This window comes from Mustelus asterias, chromosome 23, assembly GCF_964213995.1.
Source record: "Mustelus asterias chromosome 23, sMusAst1.hap1.1, whole genome shotgun sequence".
Taxonomy (NCBI): domain Eukaryota; kingdom Metazoa; phylum Chordata; class Chondrichthyes; order Carcharhiniformes; family Triakidae; genus Mustelus; species Mustelus asterias.
In genome coordinates, this window is record NC_135823.1 from 15931808 (window position 1) to 15950679 (window position 18872).

At 42.9% G+C, this 18872-nt stretch overlaps 1 protein-coding gene across 6 annotated transcripts in view; it reads right to left on the minus strand.

Annotated features, from left to right (window-relative positions):
• The window catches only part of LOC144510533 (E3 ubiquitin-protein ligase MGRN1-like), a 155395-nt gene that overhangs the window by 26754 nt on the left and 109769 nt on the right, over positions 1 to 18872 (minus strand). For all 6 annotated transcript variants that reach the window (XR_013500643.1, XM_078240045.1, XM_078240046.1 and 3 more), the window contains exons 8-10: positions 16741 to 16788; positions 3258 to 3326; positions 1383 to 1542 (exon numbers count right to left, since the gene is read on the minus strand). Coding sequence is in view for 5 of the 6 variants with exons in the window: in XM_078240045.1 (XP_078096171.1) it covers positions 1383 to 1542; positions 3258 to 3326; positions 16741 to 16788 (277 nt within the window). In the remaining variant the exon portion in view is untranslated. The remainder of the gene's footprint in view (positions 1 to 1382; positions 1543 to 3257; positions 3327 to 16740; positions 16789 to 18872) is intronic.

Below are 18872 nucleotides of genomic sequence, written 5' to 3' on the forward strand. Positions count from 1 at the left end.
GTGTCCAATGTGATGGCACAGACAACATGGTCAGAAGGTCAGCTGACTAGGTTGTGAATAGACTGGTCGCTTCAGGCAGACATCAAGGACAGGAGTGGAGTCTGCAGCTAAGAAACGGAGTTATCAAGGAGACAAAAGTTAATGGTTTTGCACTTCCCAATGGTTAATTACAGGAAATTTCTGCTCATGGAGGACTGGATGTTGGGTAAGCAGGGTGATAATATACAAGAGTGCTGGTAAGGTAGGATGAAGTACTGTCAGCATACATGTGAAAATCAAGGCTGTTATCAGATGATGGCGCCAAAGGGCTGCGTGCAGTTGAGAAATAGTTGAGAAATGCAGTTGAATAATAGTAGGGGCCAAGGATAGAGGGACATCAGATGTAACAGTGCATGGATCGGAAAAACACCATTAAAACATCATTTAGGACAAAAATCTTTAAAATTCTAATTTTAGAAATGCAGTACAGTACTTCCATTCCAGATATCCAAAAACCGGACTTTTTTTTAAAAAGTGGGCCATGCTAGAATTTTTAGTCCTACTAAATGAGTGAAAAAGCTTACGGACCTGTTCAGGGAGTTGCTGCATTGGCATAATGGCATGCTAGGTAATTGCCCACTTCACCTACCTGACATTTTCTGCGCTCTGAGTGGTCTCTTGGCCCCACCTAACCCAGTTTGGCCCAAAACGCCTCACCCAACCCCAAACCCCGGCTCGCAAAGGAACGCCCAGCCCAATCCTAACAGCCAAGAAAATATCCAGACTCCTGCAGAATGCAAGGAGATAGAGTATTTAGCTATATAAAGAACAAAGAAAATTACAGCACAAGAACAGGCCCTTCGGTCCTCCAAGCCTGCACTGACCATGCTGCCCGACTGAACTAAAACCCCTACCCTATTCTACTTGGAGGCATATCTTCAGTAAGGATAAAAGTAGTAGTGTCATTGAAGAGAAAACTACAAAATGACAAGTGGAAGAGTGAGAATTTATCAGCCTGCACTAAAAGAAAGAAAAGTCTACCTGAAAATAAAAGCAACATGTCAGGTCCACCATCAATAGGAAAAACAGGAGAGTGTTCTAGAAAGGCTAGAAACTCAAATGGATAGAAAACTTCAACATGTATTCCAAAGGAACTTATTCTCTTGATTTCATATGTCGCGTAGCCATTGGATTAAGGTTCGGATTTCTTTTTTAAAAAGTGGTAAGTTGTGAAATGCAGCAGCGACTATGTTCCAAAGTTGCCCGTTTTGAGACACTATACCTGTGCTAACTTTAAAAATGCATATACAAATGAGCATACTAAATGTTACTTGTAAATTCTTGTTTATTAACCTTCAACAATCTTCTTGTTTTCTTTGTTATTGTCAGCATGCTATACTTACGCAATCTGCAGATAGGGCAATTATTAGCCTGGTACCGTAGTGTATCTGCACAGGTACTGCATAAGCACAGATGTCTACAGGGAAGGATTAAAGTATCGCGGAGGTCAGACAAGCACACAACACACTCATTGCTGTTGTCACTGTTCTCATCATCCGAAGGCTGCAAAGAAAGATATTTTACAATGACAAAAACAAATGATTGTTTTCATACTGCTTAACAGCTAAATATTTTTTCATTTAGCAAGCAGAATTTGCTCCCTGAATTCTTCTCAATTACATATTGCCGGCAGAAATAGTAAGTTGGACCTATTGCTTGTGGCTGTGGACCCTGCACTAGCCGGACAGCCGTGGCAACCCCACTGCAACTATTCCTGGTGCCCACTGAGATCAAAAGGTAAGTGAGGTGCCAGGGCTCCCGGATCCCGCAAGGGGCATTTCCTGCCTCTGAGAACTGCCAGTCAGAGGCTGGTAGCTCACTGCGACTACAAACTCCACTGCTGATACTGCAGGAGGCTCAGGTTGCAGGATCGGTGGCACAGTGGTTAGCACTGCTGCCTCACAGCGCCAAGAATCCAGGTTCAATTCCGGCCTCGGAATACTGTCTGTGTGGAGTTTGCACGTTCTCCGTGTCTGCATGGCTTTCCTCTGGGTGCTCCAGTTTCCTCCCATGGTCCAAAGATGTGCAGGTTAGGTGGGAATTGGCCATGCTAAATTGCCTCTTAGTGTCAGGGGGACTAGCTAGGGTAAATGCATGGGGTTATGGGGATAGGGCCTGGGTGGGATGGTGGTCAGTGCAGACTCGATAGGCCGAATGGCCTCCTTCTGCACAATAGGATTCTATGATTGATGCTGGAGCTCCAGAATGCATGCGCGTGGGCAGACTCGCCAGGGCCAGTCAGGCAGGTCCTGGCCTTGTTGTGGGATGGTCAGTGCACAGGACAGATGCCTGACCAGGCTGCAAGCATGCTGGTCATGGTTTCCCCAACTGTTTGACCACACAGCATGACCCCTGCCCCAGAGTCCTTTAATAGCCAATTTTGGGTCTCAACTAACCTCTGGCTGGGGAGTCTATCCTTGATCATTCCTACCCCCGACTTAAATTGTGGGAATTCGGGAAGGCAACATGGTCTCCATCCTGAGCCTTCCTGCCACGTTATTCGATACAGGAGGGAGGCAGGGCCATTCAATTCCACCCTGGGAAATTTTACAATTACTATGACATGCTCTACAAGGACATGGGAGATAAATGTATAACTTTCCCATCAATATTTTACAAAATAATCAGTTAACAGTGTGGCACGGTGGCACAGTGGCTAGCATTGCTGCCCCACAGCGCCAGGGACCAGTGTTCGATTCCCGGCTTGGGTCACTGTGCGGAGTTTTCACGTTCTCCCCGTGTCTGTGTGGGTTTCCTCCGGGTGCTCCGGTTTCCTCCCACAGTCCGAAAGACGTGCTTGTTAGATGCATTGGCCATGCTAAATTCTCCCTGAGTGTACCTGAACAGGCGCCGGAGTGTGGCGACTAGGGGATTTCCACAGTAACTTCATTGCGGTATTAATGTAAGCCTACTTGTGACACTAATAAATAAACTTGAACTTAATTTGCTCTTAGACCCTACTTAATAACCAACACTAATATGCTTTAAGCTTTTTAGGCAATCACTCCACTGCCCTTACTGTGGAGAAAATGTAATGTTGGTTATTGCTTGCTTCATTTGGATTTTTGTAAATACTGAAAAGAGAGGTTTCAAATAAAATACCACTGAAACTAGAAGATAATTTACAGATTTTCTTAACATTAAAAATCTAATACTGATCTTCATCCAATGCAGTTACAAAAATCAAAGCCAAATTGAAGACATCAGGAAATAGGTACCTTTGTTTCTTGGTTATTCTTGTTTTCAATGCCATATATTTCTTGTAATAAATAGCTGACTCGGTCGACCTAGAGGAGAGACCAACAGAAAGGAAACGGATGGGATGAAATCAGAGACGTACTCATTTGCTGAGGTGGACTATCCTGTGACTCTTCAATTTTAATTCTGGCAGAGTCCTCATAGTTACACAAAAATGTATATGTTATAGAGCATTATGACATTTGAGGAGGTCATTTGAGCTATCGAGTCAATGTCACCTTGCTGTAGAGTAACTGAGTCAGTCAATTCCCCAGGCTATCCCCCACATCCTGCAAGTTTAATCAAATGCCGAACCAATTTCAATTTTAAATCATCGATAGTCACCAGTTCCACCGCCTGTGTTGGCAGAAGGCTGCATGAAAAAGTTCTTCCCCATATCCTCCCTGCATCGCATCCCAAAACTGTAAATCTGAGACTTAAGTTTCACTCCAAAAGATTAATATCCCACTTGGCCAAGATTGGTTAACTTCCATTGATGTGTGTTATGACACGAGCCAAGATAATATTAGCATGAGAAATGATAAACAGAACCTCTGGAAAATAACATTTATCACAAGATCATGGATCAAGCTTTCAACCTCACTTCCAGTAAGGAATTGATCCCTTTCTTCCAGTTACATCAACTGGTGATGTACTTCCAGGCCAGAGCTTCCAAAATGCCAACTATTCCCTTCACAAAGGACTTCCTATGACTGTGGTACGGGGTGCGACTGATCTGTATCAGACCTTTGCTCCTACTCCTTTTACACCCCCGCCACATCCATGATTGGACCACCCTTGTCTTCATTTTCATCCCACTGACCTTTGTCAATTTTAGCATTTGTCAATCTTCTGTTGCTTACAACATCATGCCTCCACAAAACTTCCCTTGCTTTCTTCTCTCCATTTTCCGAATGACTGTTCAATCAGAAGCTTTTTAAAAATTCTTTCATGTGATTGTTTTAAACTCATTCAAGGGATTCGAGTGTCGCTGGCTGGCCAGCATTTATTGCCCATCCTTAATTGCCCTTGAGAAGGTGGTGGTGAGCTGCCTTCTTGAACTTCTGCAGTCCGTGTGGTGTAGGTTACACCCACAGCACTGTTAGAGGATTTGACCCAATGATAATGAAAAAACAGCAATATATCCCCAAGTCAGGATGGAGCGTGGCTTGGAGAGTAACTTCCACATTGTAGTGCGCCCATGTATCTGCTGCCCTTGTCCTTCTAGATAGTAGTGGTCATGAGTTTGAAAGGTGCTATCCTAAGAACCTTGATGAGTTGCCGCAATGCATCATGCAGACAGTACACATTGCTGTTACTGTGTATCAGTAGTGCAGAGAGTGGATATTAGTGGGTGGGGTATCAATCAAGTGGGCTGCTTTGCCTGGATGGTGTCAAGTTTCTTGAGTGTTGCTGGGGCTGCACTTATCCAGGCAAGTGGGGAGTATTCCATCACACTCCTGACTTGTGCCTTGTAGATTGTGGACCAGCTTGGGGAGTCAGGAGGTGAGTTAACTACTGCAGAATTTCTAGCCTCTGACCTGTGCGGGTAGCCTCAGTATTTATATGGCAAGCCAGGTTCAGTTTTGGGTCAATGGTAACCCTCAGGATGTTGATAGTGGGGGATTCAGTCACGGTAATGCCACTGAACATCATGGAGCAATAGTTAGATTCTCCCTTGCTGGATATGGTCATTGCCTGGCATGTGTGTGACACAAATGTTACTCATCACTTTTCAGCCCAAGCCTGTATCTTGTCCAGATCTTGCTGCATTTGGACATGGATTGCTTCGACATCAGAGTCACCGCAAGTAGTGCTGAACATTGTGCAGTCGTCAGTGAACATCCCCACTTCTGATGGAGGGAAAGTCATTGATGAAGCAGCTGAAGATGTTTGGGCCTAGAACACTACCTCGGGGAACTGCCACAGTGATGTCCTCTAGCTGAGATGATTGACCTCCAACAACTGCAACCATCTTTCTTTATGCCAGGAATGACCCCAACCAGCAGAGAGTTTTCCCCCCAATTCTCTTGATTCTAGTTTTGCTCAGGCTCCTTGATGCCACACTCATTACTAGCTAGGCCAGCATTCCTTACCCCCCCACATTGGCAATTAGGGATGGACAATAAATACCGATCAAAGGCTACAGTCCGTGAAAGAATAACTACGTAAAAATTGCCCTCAAGATGATGATGGTGAGCCACCATCTTGAGCCTCTGCAGTCCATGAGATGTAGGTACATCCACAGTGCTGTTAGGGTGGGAGTTTCAGGATTTTGACCCAGTCACAGTAACGAAACGATGATACAGTTCCAAGTCAGAATGGTGTGCTGCTTGAAGGGAAACTTGCAGAAGGTGATGTTCCCATTGGTCTATTGACCTTGCATTTCTAGCTGCAGGAGGTTGTGGGTTTGGAAGGTGCTGTTGAAGGAGCCTTGGCGAGTTACTGCAGGGCATCTCATTCAGATGGTACACACTGCTGCCACTGTGCATTGGTAGTGGAGGGAGTGAACGTTTAAGGTGGGGAATGGGGTACCAATCAAGGAAGTTGCTTTGTCCTGAATGGTGTCAATTTTCTTGAGTTGTTGTTGGAGCTGCACCAATCAAGGCAAGTGGAGAGTAATTCATCACACTCCTGACTTGTACCTTGTAGATGGTGGACAGGCTTTGGGGAGTCAGGAGATGAGTTACTCACTGCAGGACTTTTAGCCAATGACCTACTTTGGTAGCCACTGTGTTTCTCTGGTTAGTCCAGTTCAGTTTCTGGTCCATGGTAACCCCCCCAAGATGCTGATAGTGGTTTCTCTTCCCCCATCCCAATACCTTCTCATGCAAAATTTAAATGCATCGCCATTCCTTCACTGTTGCTGGGTCAAGATCCTGGAACTCCCTCTCTAACAGCTCACCACCACCTTCTCAAGCACAATTAGGGATGGGCAATAAATGCTGGCTTAGCATGAATGAGAACAATAAGACAGAGAATGCATCTCCTGTCCATTCATCCCTCTTCATAACCTTGTCCAGGACCCTATAACAACAACATGTATTTACATTCAGGTTTAATGTAATAAAATGTTCCAAGATGCTTCATAGGAACAATTATCAAATAAAATTTGACACCAAGCCACAGAAGGTGACATTTGTAAAGAATGGTTCTGTCTATAAATGTTATCCAGGGTAGGCTGAAACTCACCATTATTATTCACTGCTCCATTTCCCCTCCAACTTCTTGCCTTCAGCACTGTTCCAAGGTCAAGAAAGGGCATCTTCCTACCAGACATTTTGAAATCTTACTACGGACTTTAATAACCAGACTTGAACTTCAGCCACTTTGTAAACTTCTCCTGTTCCCATTTCAGATCTGCTTCACCCTTATATCAGCAAAGCACATTTTCTGTTGCTTCAATGTCAATTATGCTTCTTCCTGTTGCCTGATATCGATCGTTTCCGCTGTCTAACAAATTCATGTTCAGCCTTTAAGTAATTTAGTGTGTGTTAGCAACTGTGTTTCTCACCCCTTTCCTTTTATTGTCTTACTGTATGAATAGAGTCCTAGAGGTTTACAGCACAGAAACAGACCCTTCGGCCCTACTGGTCCATGCCATCTTTTTTTTTAAACCCCGAAGCTAGTCCCAATTGCCCGCATTTGGCCCATATCCATCTTACCCATGGAATTGTCTAAACGCTTTTAAAAGACAAAATTGTACTTGCCTCGACTACTACCTCTGGCAGCTTGTTCCAGACACTCACCATCCTGTGTGTGAAAAAATTGCCCCTCTGGACACTTTTGTATCTCTCTCCTCTCATCTTAAACCTATGCCCTCTAGTTTTAGACTTCCCTACCTTTGGGAAAAGATATTGACTATCTAGCTGATCTATGCCTCTCATTATTTTATGGACCTCTATAAGATCACCTCTCAACCTTCCGTGCTTCAAAAAAAAAGTCCCAGTCTATCCAGCTTCTCCTTATAACTCAAACTCAATCCTAGTAAATCTTTTCTGCACGCTTCCTAGTTTAATCATATCCTTTCTATAACATGGTGACCAGAATTGCACACAGTATTCCAAGTGTGGTCTTACCAATGTCTTGTACAACTTCAACAAGACGCCCCAACTCCTGTATTCAATGTTCTAACCAATGAAACCAAGCATGCTGAATGCCTTCTTCACCTCTCTGACCACCTGTGACTCCACTTTCAAGGAGTTATGAACATGTACCCAGAGATCTTTTTGTTCTGTAATTCTCCCCAATGCCCTACCATTAACTGAGTGTGTCCTGCCCGGATTCAATTTACCAAAATACATCACTTACCTAAATTAAAATCCATCTGCCATTTGTCAGCCCACTGGCCCAACTGATCAAGATCACGTTGCAATCCGAGATAACCTTCTTCACTGTCCACTATGCCACCAATCTTGGTGTCATCTGTAAATTTACTAACCACGCCTCCTATATTCTCATCCAAATCATTAATATAAATGACAAATAACAGTGGACCCAGCACTGATCCCTGAGGCACACCGCTGGTCAAAGGCCTCCAGTTTGAAAAACAACCCTCTACAACCACCCTCTGAATTCTATCATCAAGCCAATTTTGTATCCATTTAGCTACCTCACCCTGGATCCCATGAGATTTAACCTTATGCAATAACCTACCATGTGGTACCTTGTCAAAGGCCTTACTAAAGTCCAAGTAGACAACATCTATTGCACTGCCCTCATCTACCTTCTTGGTTACCCCTTCAAAAAACTCAATCAAATTTGAGAGACATGATTTTCCACTCACAAAGTCATGCTGACTGTCCCTGATCAGTCCTTGCGTCTCTAAATGCCTGTAGATCCTGTCTCTCAAAATACCTTCCAACAACTTACCCACCACAGATGTGAGGTTCACTGACCTATAGTTCCCAGGCTTTTCCCTGCAGCCCTTTTTAAACAAAGGCAGAACATTTGCCACCCTCCAATCTTCAGGCACCTCACCTGTGACTATCGATGATTCAAATGCCTCTGCTATTTCCTCCCTAGCCTCCCACAATATCCTAGGATACACTTCATCCGGTCCCGGATGTCCGTCTGTAGTTACTACTAATCCTGATGAAAAATTAAATCTGAAATTTAACTTGTTTGTTCTATGTACAGATGCTACCTGAACTGCTGAGTGTTACCTGCATTTTTTGATTTTGTGGAAAATTATTATGAAAAAGCACAACTACCAGAGTTGGATTATTTTCCCACGAGACAAAAGCTTAGATGCTGTGATTGGACATTGATTGCAAGCAATTAAAGCATGTTAATATAATATGAAGAGGGGATCCCATTCATGATAAATAGCAAACCACGCTTAGTAATGGCACAAACAGCATTCTTAGGAATGATCAGGCGCATTTACGTGTTTTGACAGCAGATGGCAGAATCACACCAAGATTCAGCCTTTACAGAACAAAAACAGGGGAATCCCAATCTACACAAACCAAACGTTTCTGCCCTGGTGCTGGGACAGTTGAAATTTTCAAGAATGAGGATGGATAGATTTTTGCTAGGTAATGGTGTTAAAGGAAATGGAGTAACGGTAAGTAAATGGAGTTGAGGTACAGATCAGTCATGAGTGAGGAAGGAGGTGAGGTGGCAGTGCAAGGCTAAAGGAGAAATCAGTGGGACAGCGTCCCATTCAAGTCCTTGTATTCTCTTGTCTGATCTCTTACCAAATCCTATTTGTAAATCACTGCTTTGCAAATACTTGAGGTATTTACAGCTGACGTCTTTCTGTAATGAGCTATTTAACTGTTTTATCTACAAACCTGACTATATGCATTTTTGAAGTGATTAAAAGATGAAGGGTTTAGGATGGGCTAACAATCTTCCATTGTTTTGGAAACAATTACAATGACTAAGACTGGAGTCTGATTGATCTGATACAATCTAACTTCGTACAAGGGCAAACCCGTCTCGAAAGAGCCTGAAACACTAACTTATTCCAGTCACGTTTTAAATTGGCTTCTTTATAATTTAAAAAAAACTAGTATCTCTGCACTTTCGCACCAAATTGCAGGAGGTGACAAATAGCTAAACTATCAGCGGTTACCAGAAATGCAGTTAAATCGGGCATAATCAAGGTACAACGTAAAGGTCAGAATTAAATGTTTAAATTGTTTCATTTTTATTTTACATTTTAGGTACTAATTTTGTAGCCTGCGTTGGATATTACTGTAACGCTATTACTCCTAGCTGACTAGCTTTATTACAGTAACAGTCGTGTTTGTTTCAGAATTACAGTTCGTTTGTTTAAGAGTCAATGTGTAAGTTGGGAATGTTGTCAAGCATGCTGAAAGAAACTGCTGCTTCCCTCGGCATTCAACAGGCTGAGAGTTAGTCAATTTGGAGTTTATTTTCATTATTTATGTTCCTAAGTTGCAGGTTGATCATCGTCACTCCTCTCTTCACATCCAATGACAGTAATGAGTGGAGCATTAGCTGAGGTCATTAGTAGAATAACTGAGCCCAAGCGATCAGAGCCCTTTAGCGTAGTGACAGATTGTTCGATATTAACTTTGCTCTTTTATTAGTCAAAATAATGGGAAACCTGGTTTATGGATAAATGCCATTGTTTATAGGGGGTTTAGTCAAAGAGGAATATTCTGAATTGGTTAAATTGCATGTTCACACCGTCTCATTAGGTGTATTCTGAACACTAAAAAAACTTCTTCAAATTCATGCAGAGTGGTGAGAAAGACCATGGGTAGAATTAGTTAGAACTATAAAGCACTAAAAGGAACACAGGTTTTGGATCCAAGTCTCCATTGTACGGTTAGCAAGTTCAGCATCCTGTCCCACCCACGGTGAACCTCTGACCCCATAGCCCTTTCTTCAAAGAAGTGCCTAAAATAAAAACAGAAAATGCTGCATAACTCAACAGGTCTGGCAGCATCTGTGGAGAGAGAAACAAAGTTATCACTTAAGAGTCCAAATGGCCCTTCCAGATTTACAGAAATGCCTATTTCCACCTTTGATCTCCTTAAGCTACAACTTATCCAAATCATTACTACCTGCATTCTATTCCAGACCAAGTCCTCTCACCCCTGAACCTGATGTACTTTGGCTCCTCAAATTTAAAATTCCCATTCTTGCTTTTAAATCGCTCCATAAACTTGCCCATCACTATTTTTATAACATTCTCTGCTCATCGCAAAATAAAAGTTGAATACTTTTAGATAACAATTTGGAGTTCAATCATCTTGCAATTCCCGTACTGGGGAGCCCGTTAGTTCCATAGGCTAGACTAGCATGTGGATCAGACTAACACTAACAGCACAGGGTTTGATCCTCATTCTAGCTGAGGCAGACTTTGGGCCTGCCTCTATGTCCAACCCATAGTTAAAAAAAAATCACAGCACTTCACTGCGGTTCAGGAACTGCGTTTGGGTCAAGAACTTCAGAAGCTTCAGAAACTTTACCCATCTTCTTGATGGGTAAAATGAAGAGGTGATAGACAGCTGAAATAAAAGCTAAATACTGCAGATGCTGGAAGTCTGAAACAAAAGCAGGAAGTGCTGGAAAAGCTCAGCAGGTCAAAGAGTCGTCGTCATAATGGACCCAAAACATTAATTCTCTCTGCAAAAAGCTGCCAGGCCTGTTAAGTTTCTCCAGCACAATTTTTATTATGATACACACTCTAGTTTCATTTTATTCCTCTTTAACTTCATATTTTGCACCAAGTCCTGTGATGCTTTTCCGCTTTATTCAATGTGGATGAATTCATGCATCACTTGAACTCAGTTAATTTTTTTTTAAATGTACAAATGTAATTAAATGTGCAGTTTTACAGCACAACTTACCAGTAAAGAGCAAACTTCCTCAAGTCTACTGCCTTTCCAACTTTTTTTAGAATAAAACAACTTTACAAACACACTTCCCAAAACATCACAAAGAACACTTTGACCTTTGCTATTGCCAATATCCCTAAATTTTGTGAACTGCAAGCTGAAATTTCCTGTGTAGCTGTACATTTTTATTAGTACTGCATTGTGTATTCCAACCGCACGTATGGTCCAAGTGTGACGGAGATAATGTCTCATGAAAGCACTTTTTAAAAAAAGGATGTGGGACCCAAGGTGTGGTAGACCAAATAACACATGCACCATTATTGATGTACAACTCTCTAACACAAGGAAGTCTGTTAAAGTTAGCCAAAAAAAATTTAAGACAACAGAAGCTTAGCAATTTAAGTCTCAATCGACTATTTTGTTCCCTATTACAAATCTCCCACTGGTGGCAGAGACCAGTAATAATATTACCCAACTGTTACTGGAAATAATATTCCCAACTGCTATGATGGAATTTCTGTCATCAGCCTCACAGCCAGAGACAGATATTTTTAAAAAGAGTGCTGTCTGAGCAATTGAATAAAAAAAAAACAGAATTCACCACTGTTTCTTAAATTTCAATCTCCATATAATTGCTTTATCCAATAACACCTGATGCATATACCACAGTGCTTCATACAGGAGCTTTTTCAATGTCTTTCCAAGTCATACTGATTTGAAACTGGCTTATGGTGGAAACAGAGTGAAAATGCTAGATTTTCAATTTGGGGTCAGGAACCCACCACCTGAATCACTTTCCAGGTACAGACCCTGCATTGCTTCTGTTTGACTGGTGCAATCCATTTATCACTAATTGGGTCAGAGGCGAGCTGTCGGAGGGCACTGCATGCAGGCAGGAACCGGTCCTAGACTGCAGCAGCCATGACAGGGCTTGCCACTGTCCTGCAGAACAGAGCAGGCAGCAAATCAGACAGCCAGCAGCGTCACAGTGCAAGCAACTGATGAAATGGTTAATCAGAGGATGGACAATCTGTTCTGTCTGAATCACCCTATTTTTTCATTACTTTTATTAACAGTCGCTTGGTAGGAGAGAATTTGGATAAAGTTGAAAAGAGAGGCATGCTGCCAAAGTTTTTCATCTTGCATTCATCAGGACAAATGCAAAAATGCCAATGTCAAACAATAACAATTTATACTACAGGAGAAAAAGGGTGCTGACTGGCTGGCAAGTCAACTCTGATTGGCCGAGGTGTTGCCATGGAGACAGTTTTTCAAATAACGTAATCCCCACAAAGCCAAAGGACAGAAAACTAAAGGATAAGATTTCACTTTTTAAAACTTTTACTGTAACAAATTGCCTTTAACTTCTCGAAGGCCATCTAAATCTTTAAGATGGTGCTGGAGTATGGCAGCTTCTTGTGAGCTGTCCCCAGCATACCCTCTAATTCTATCTTTTATTATCATTCTATGCTTTTTACCTTATGTTAAGTTGATCTTTCTCTACACCCCAACTATGACTATAACAATACCTTCTGCACTCTCTCCTTTCCTTCTCTATGAACGATATGCTTTGTCTGTGGAGCGCGCAAGAAACAATACTTTTCACTGTATGCTAATACATGTGACAATAATAAATCAAATCAAATCAACAGGACAAAAAAGTCTAACTAGTTGAATCTTGCATTTCTTTTCAACAGATTAATTCAGGGGTGAGCACTGTGTTGACGTTAGGGACAAACTACCTGTAGAATGCACATATTCCTAGGAATCATCACATTGCCTTCTTTCTCTTAGCTATAATACAATCTATAATGGTCTAAACCTTGGCCTTCTCTGGATGACCTTCCTGCCTGCTGCCAATTAAATGCCCACCGAAGAGCCTCAAAGCCCATTTAAAAGCCTCATCCCACCTCAACTGGTATTAACCACACAGGAAAGCACAATGAACAAACTTGGGCAGGGGCTTGTAGGCATCTGGTGGAGGGGCCTCTCTCATTCAAAGGTATTCAGTACCTGATCAAAGAACCAGCAATGAGGAGGAGGGGGGTCTCCATGACAACCACCTCCCTCCGAGCTCTTAATCCCACCCCCACCACTCCCTGTGACCCCTATCCCATGACCCTCTCCCAACATCATTCACATTCAGCAAAAATATGAGGCCTCAGATGGGTCTAGTACTAGCAACTGTCACACTTCCCAGTCGTGCTGCCGTTCAAGAGAGCTGCGAACCTCATACTAGCTGACAGCTCTTGGTAGATGGGGTTTCTCTCTCTGGGGTCTTTGATGCTGATGGAAAGCCTGCCACTGGACTGTCATGTGCCCGAATGGAGCAAGGGGTGGCACAGTGGCTAGCACTGCTGCCTCACAGCACCAGGGACCCGGGTTCAATTCCGGCCTCAGGTCACTGCGTGGAGTCTGCACATTATCCCCGTGTCTGCATGGGTTTCCTCTGGTTTCCTCCCACAGTCCAAAGATGTGCGGGTTAGGTTGATTGGCCACGTTAAATTGACCCTTAGTGTCAGGGGATTAGTAGGGTAAATATGTGGGGTTACGGGGATAGGGCCTGGGTGGGATCGTGGTCAAAGCAGACTCGATGGGCCTAATAGCTTCTTCTGCACTGTAGGGATTCTATTCTGTGATTCAAGATGAGGAGGGCCTTCCCCAAAAAGAGGTGACTCGGGCCTCCCGCTGGCTTTCTAGCAGTGGCCGAGATCCTCGTTGCCTCCACAAGATTTTGTCCACAGTGTCTGCACTAGTCTTAGTGATCTGCTTCAACACAAGGATCTGTTCCAAATTTGCCAAACAGTTTGGAGAGAACCTGGCTTGTTTTCTTCCAACTGAAATCTTGTTGTTGTGAACAGTCTGGCACAAAGGCTGAAAAAACCCAACGCCATTGCAACTTTTTTAAAAATTTCACAGTAACTCCTGTCGCCAGCTGGAAAGGCCTCAGGAACGGTTGCACATGCGCACTGAGCCCACATTGTGCCACCGGCACACGCACAACTGGTCCTGACATCTTTCCAGTTGGTGTCAGGAATATCAGAGCGTTGTGTGCAGCTGCAGAACATCAAATCCCTCTTCAAATTTCTGCTTTATTATTGGAATAAACTCACATTGGTGTGTACAAAATGGAAACAGTGATCACAAGTTTAGGCAAGTGCCTTCTGAAACAAGTTAAGGTGGCTTTGTGGAGGCAATTCCCAGCTAGCTCAGTCGGTTTAATGGGGCTCTTAGGTCTAAAGTCATGGTCTTGAATCCCACATTGGATGATGATTTTTTTTAAAAACTTAATACTCAATTACTTTTTACTTAATTGTTTATTTATTAACCACATGATATTCTAATTTCTACAAATTAATGTAATTTTTTAAACTGCATCTTCAATAAGTCCTGTTCAAAAACCAGTATCCCACAGTGCTTCTGGTAAGAATCTAAATAATAATGACTGAAAACTGAACAGAATGTTTTGGGGAAACTGTCAATCCTAATATGACTCTGTTTTAATGTACTCGGTAACATCAGATTTCAGTCAGCATCTGAAGACTTACTTTAGGTTCTCTGGCTAGTTGCAAATGATGCAGTGACAGACTGACTCACAGCGAATGACACTGTGTCAGCACATGTGCTGAAAGTGCTCCTCCTAGAGTCACAATAAAAACACAGACCATCTACCCACTGCTTTCTAATTGTTCACCTCTATGGCAACCTCAAGTCACATGGCCATTTCTTGGAACCGAATGATGTTATAATCAGGAAACCAATTAACCCTTTTTTAGAATACTCTTCAGTCTGCTTTGGTCTTAAAGGGATATCACAGTAAAGAAAATGCACAGGTATCCCAACACACAGGTCATTATCACAGGGTATATGTACACAAATCATTAAAGGTGAGATTGAGAAAGTGGTTAAAAAAGCATGAGGGATCCCGGGCTTCATGAATAGCAGTATAGAATACAAGGAAAGAAGTTATGATGACCCATTATAAAGGGTCTTTCGGCCTCAACTGAATTAACGTGTCCAATTTTGGGGCTCTGCACTTTAGGAAGAGTGTGAAGACTTTAGAGAGGGTGCAGGAAACATTTGGGAATCGTTTCGTGGACTTCAGTTACATCAACAGACTGAAGAAGCTGGGGTTGTTCTCTTCAGAGAAGAAAAGGTTGGGAGGGAATTTGTCAGAGGTGTTCAAGTCATGAGGGTGCCAGACACAATAGATAGAAGGAAACTCTTCTCATTTTTGCGAGTGTTTGAGACCAGGGACTGAATTAAGGTGATTGGCAAAAGAAGCAACAATGACATGAGGAAAAACATCTTTATTTACTCAACTAGTGGTCAGGATCTGGAATGCACTGCCTGAAAGTGTAGTGCAAAGTGAGGTGCACATTCAATCATGGCATTCAAAAGGGAATTGAATAATCCCCCAAGAGAAAGACTGCAGAGCTATGGGGAGGTGATGGGAGTGAGAGTAGCTAAAGAATTCTTGCAGAGGGCTGGCATGGACACAATTGGATGAACGACCTCCTTCAATGCTGTAACCAAGCTGAGTATTTGGAACTCTCTTCTTGAAAAGGCAATGGAAGCAGAGTCTTCGAATATTATTAGGGCAGAGGTGGATAGGTTCTTAGTAAGCAAGGGAGGGATAGGTTATCAGGGATAGTCAGGATGCAGATTCGAGGCTGCTATCAGATTAACTGCGATCTTAAATTGCGGACTAGGCTCGTAGGGCTGAATGGCCTTCTCCTGCTTCTTGTTCGCATGAAAAATCTCCAGGATGGATGAAAGATGGATAGCATGACTTGTTTTTAGACGTGATCTAGGAACAAGCATATGCCAGAAGGTGAAGATACACCTAACATTCGGCCATTGGACCTCACCAATGTATCACCAGAGAAGTGTGCATCCAGAGCTGCTTCTATGCTTGACAATGGCCCTCAGGTGGATTCCAGGATGGGAAAATCGGAGGGAGGGAGGGAGGGAAGGCAAGTCAGAAGCAGATTTCGTAACTGCTGTGGATTTTGCAAAGCTCCTAGAATTCTCTAAGAAAGAATATGCTTGCCACAGAGGGTGTGGAGCAGAGGTTCACGAGGCTGATACCGGGGTTGGCGGGACTGACCTATGAGGAAAAACTGTTTCGACTGGGCCTGTATTCACTAGAATTTGGAAGGATGAGGGGAGACCTGATTGAAATGGATAAAATTCTAACAGCGCTGGACAGACTGGATGCAGGGAGGATGTTTTCCCTGGTTGGGGAAATCTAGCACCAGGGAATACAGTCTCAGGATACGGGTTAGACCATTTGGAACTGAGAGGAGGAAAAATGTCTTCACTCAAAAGGCTAATGAACCTGTGGAATTCTCCTCCACAGAAGACAATGGAAGCCAAGTCACTAAATGTTTTAGGAAAGATGTGGATTTTTAAAAAGATTTTAATGGCATTAAGGGGTCTGGGGAGAAAGCGGGAATATGGCATTGAGATCAAGGATCAATCACGATCATACTGAATGGCTGAGCAGGCTCAAAGGGCCAAATGGTCTACGCCAGCTTCTAGTTTCTATGTTTCCCTGTTAACTGCACTTAAATTAACTCAAAATAGTTTGATATCCTTGCACGTCACTGTTCTGATACAATGAAGTTTACAGGTTACTTACAATCTGCTTTTGCTTTAATGGCTTCACAGAAAAACTCCCATCGACATGCTGTAAAATAAATGAATGAAGTCATCAGCAAACTAGAAAAAGGAAACATTCTAATACCAGTTTAAGAACATTCTCATACATAAATAGCAATATGGAAATTTTTAAAAATCATTTAGGGCGTATGATTATTCATGTAGGATGACTCACTGTATCAACAATGTAAACACATCTCTTCCCAGACAAGTCTGCAGATACATGCACCAACTGAACAAGAGTTATTACACAGACAGCTGGAACTGTGGAATAGATATTTAATACAACATCAAAAAGGGTTATATAAAATTCCTGGTTCAATGGAGAATTACAGGAGGGCATGCCAGGAGCAAGCACCCGGCATACCTAAAAAAAAAGAGGCATCAACCTGGTGAAGCTACATCACAGGACTACTTGCATGCCAAACAGCAAAAACAGCGAGTGACAGAGCTGGATGATTTCACAACCAATGGATCAGATCTAAGCTCTGCAGTCCTGCCACATCCAGTTGTGTTGGGCAGTAGACAATTAAACAACTCACTGGGGATACAAATATCCCCAACCTCAACAGCAGAGGGGCCCAGCACATCAGTGTAAAAGATAAGGCTGAAGCAATTGCAACAACCTTCAGCCAGAAGTGGATGATCCATCTCTGTCTCCTCCGGAGCATCATAGATGTCAGTCTTCAGCCAATTAGATTTACCCCGCGTGATAATAAGAAACGGCTGAAGGCACTGGATAGCGCAAAGGCTATGGGTCCCGACAATATTCCAGTAATAGCACTGAAGACTTGTGTTCCACAACTTGCCGCGCCCCTCGCAAAGCTGTTCTAGTACAGCTGCAACACCGGCATCTACCGAGCAATGTGGAAAACCGATCAGGCAACTGATCAAGAAACAGGACAAATCCAACCTGGCCAATTACGGCGCAATCGGTCTACTCTCATTCATCAATAAAGCGATGGAAGGGGTCATCAACAGTATTATCAAGTGGCACTAACTCAGCAATAACCTGCTCACAGGTGCTCAGTTTGAATTCCGCCAGGGTCACTCAGTTCCTGACCTCACTATAGCCTTGATTCAAACATGGACAAAAGAGCTGAATGCCAGGAGGTGAGAGTGACTGCTCTTGATAACAAGGCTGCATTTGACCGAGTGTGGCATCAAGGAGCCCTAGCTAAACTGGAGTCAAAGGGAATCAGGGGAAAAACACTCCACTGGTTGGTGTCATATCTGGCACAAAGGAAGATGGTTGTGGTGATTGGAGGTCAATCATCTCAGCTTCAGGACAAAAATTCAGGAGTTTCTCAGGGTAGTGTCCTAGACCCAACCATCTTCAGCTGCTTCATCGATGACCTTCCTTCCCTCATAAGGTCAGAGATGGGGATGTTCACTGATGACTGCACACTGTTCAGCATCATTCGCGACTCCTCAGATACTGAAGCAATTCATGTCCAAATGCACAAGACCTGGGCCAAGTGGCAAGAAAGATTCATGCTGCACAAGCGCAGGCAATGACCATCTCCAACAAGGGAGGATCTAACCACCATCCCTTGACATTCAATTATCCCCTCAGTATCAACAATGATTTTAATAATTCTGTCTCAATCATTGTGCTGCACAGTACTTCACCGCACACCACGCTGATTTGGCAGCTTGGTCATCAACTGTTGGGTTGAAGTTCTCATTCTGCTTTTAGCTACCATTGTATGCTGTATTGAGTTTCATTGTGTGTTGGTGAAACCTTTCCTTTATCGGTACTGACATGCTTCCTGCTTCTGAATAATCACTAAGCAAACTGTACGTTATTACAGTCGAAACATTTCACCGCCCCTGACCTTTGTTTCAGAATAAATCTATTTAAAGGAACTGCTGGAGACAGCTATATTGTTATTTTCCTGAGAATGATGGCAGAGTAGAACATGAAACACTGCACACAAAGCAGTCACTATCTAGCAACAAAGAACAATTTATACTCTTTGAGTTGGCTGGTATATAGGCAGGAATTCAAAAGGGTTAAGACCAAGGCTACAGTTCCAAGCAGAACACTTTACTAACCAGATGTTGCATGCAATCTTTGAAGCAAAAACATTTACATTTCACAGTGAAGTT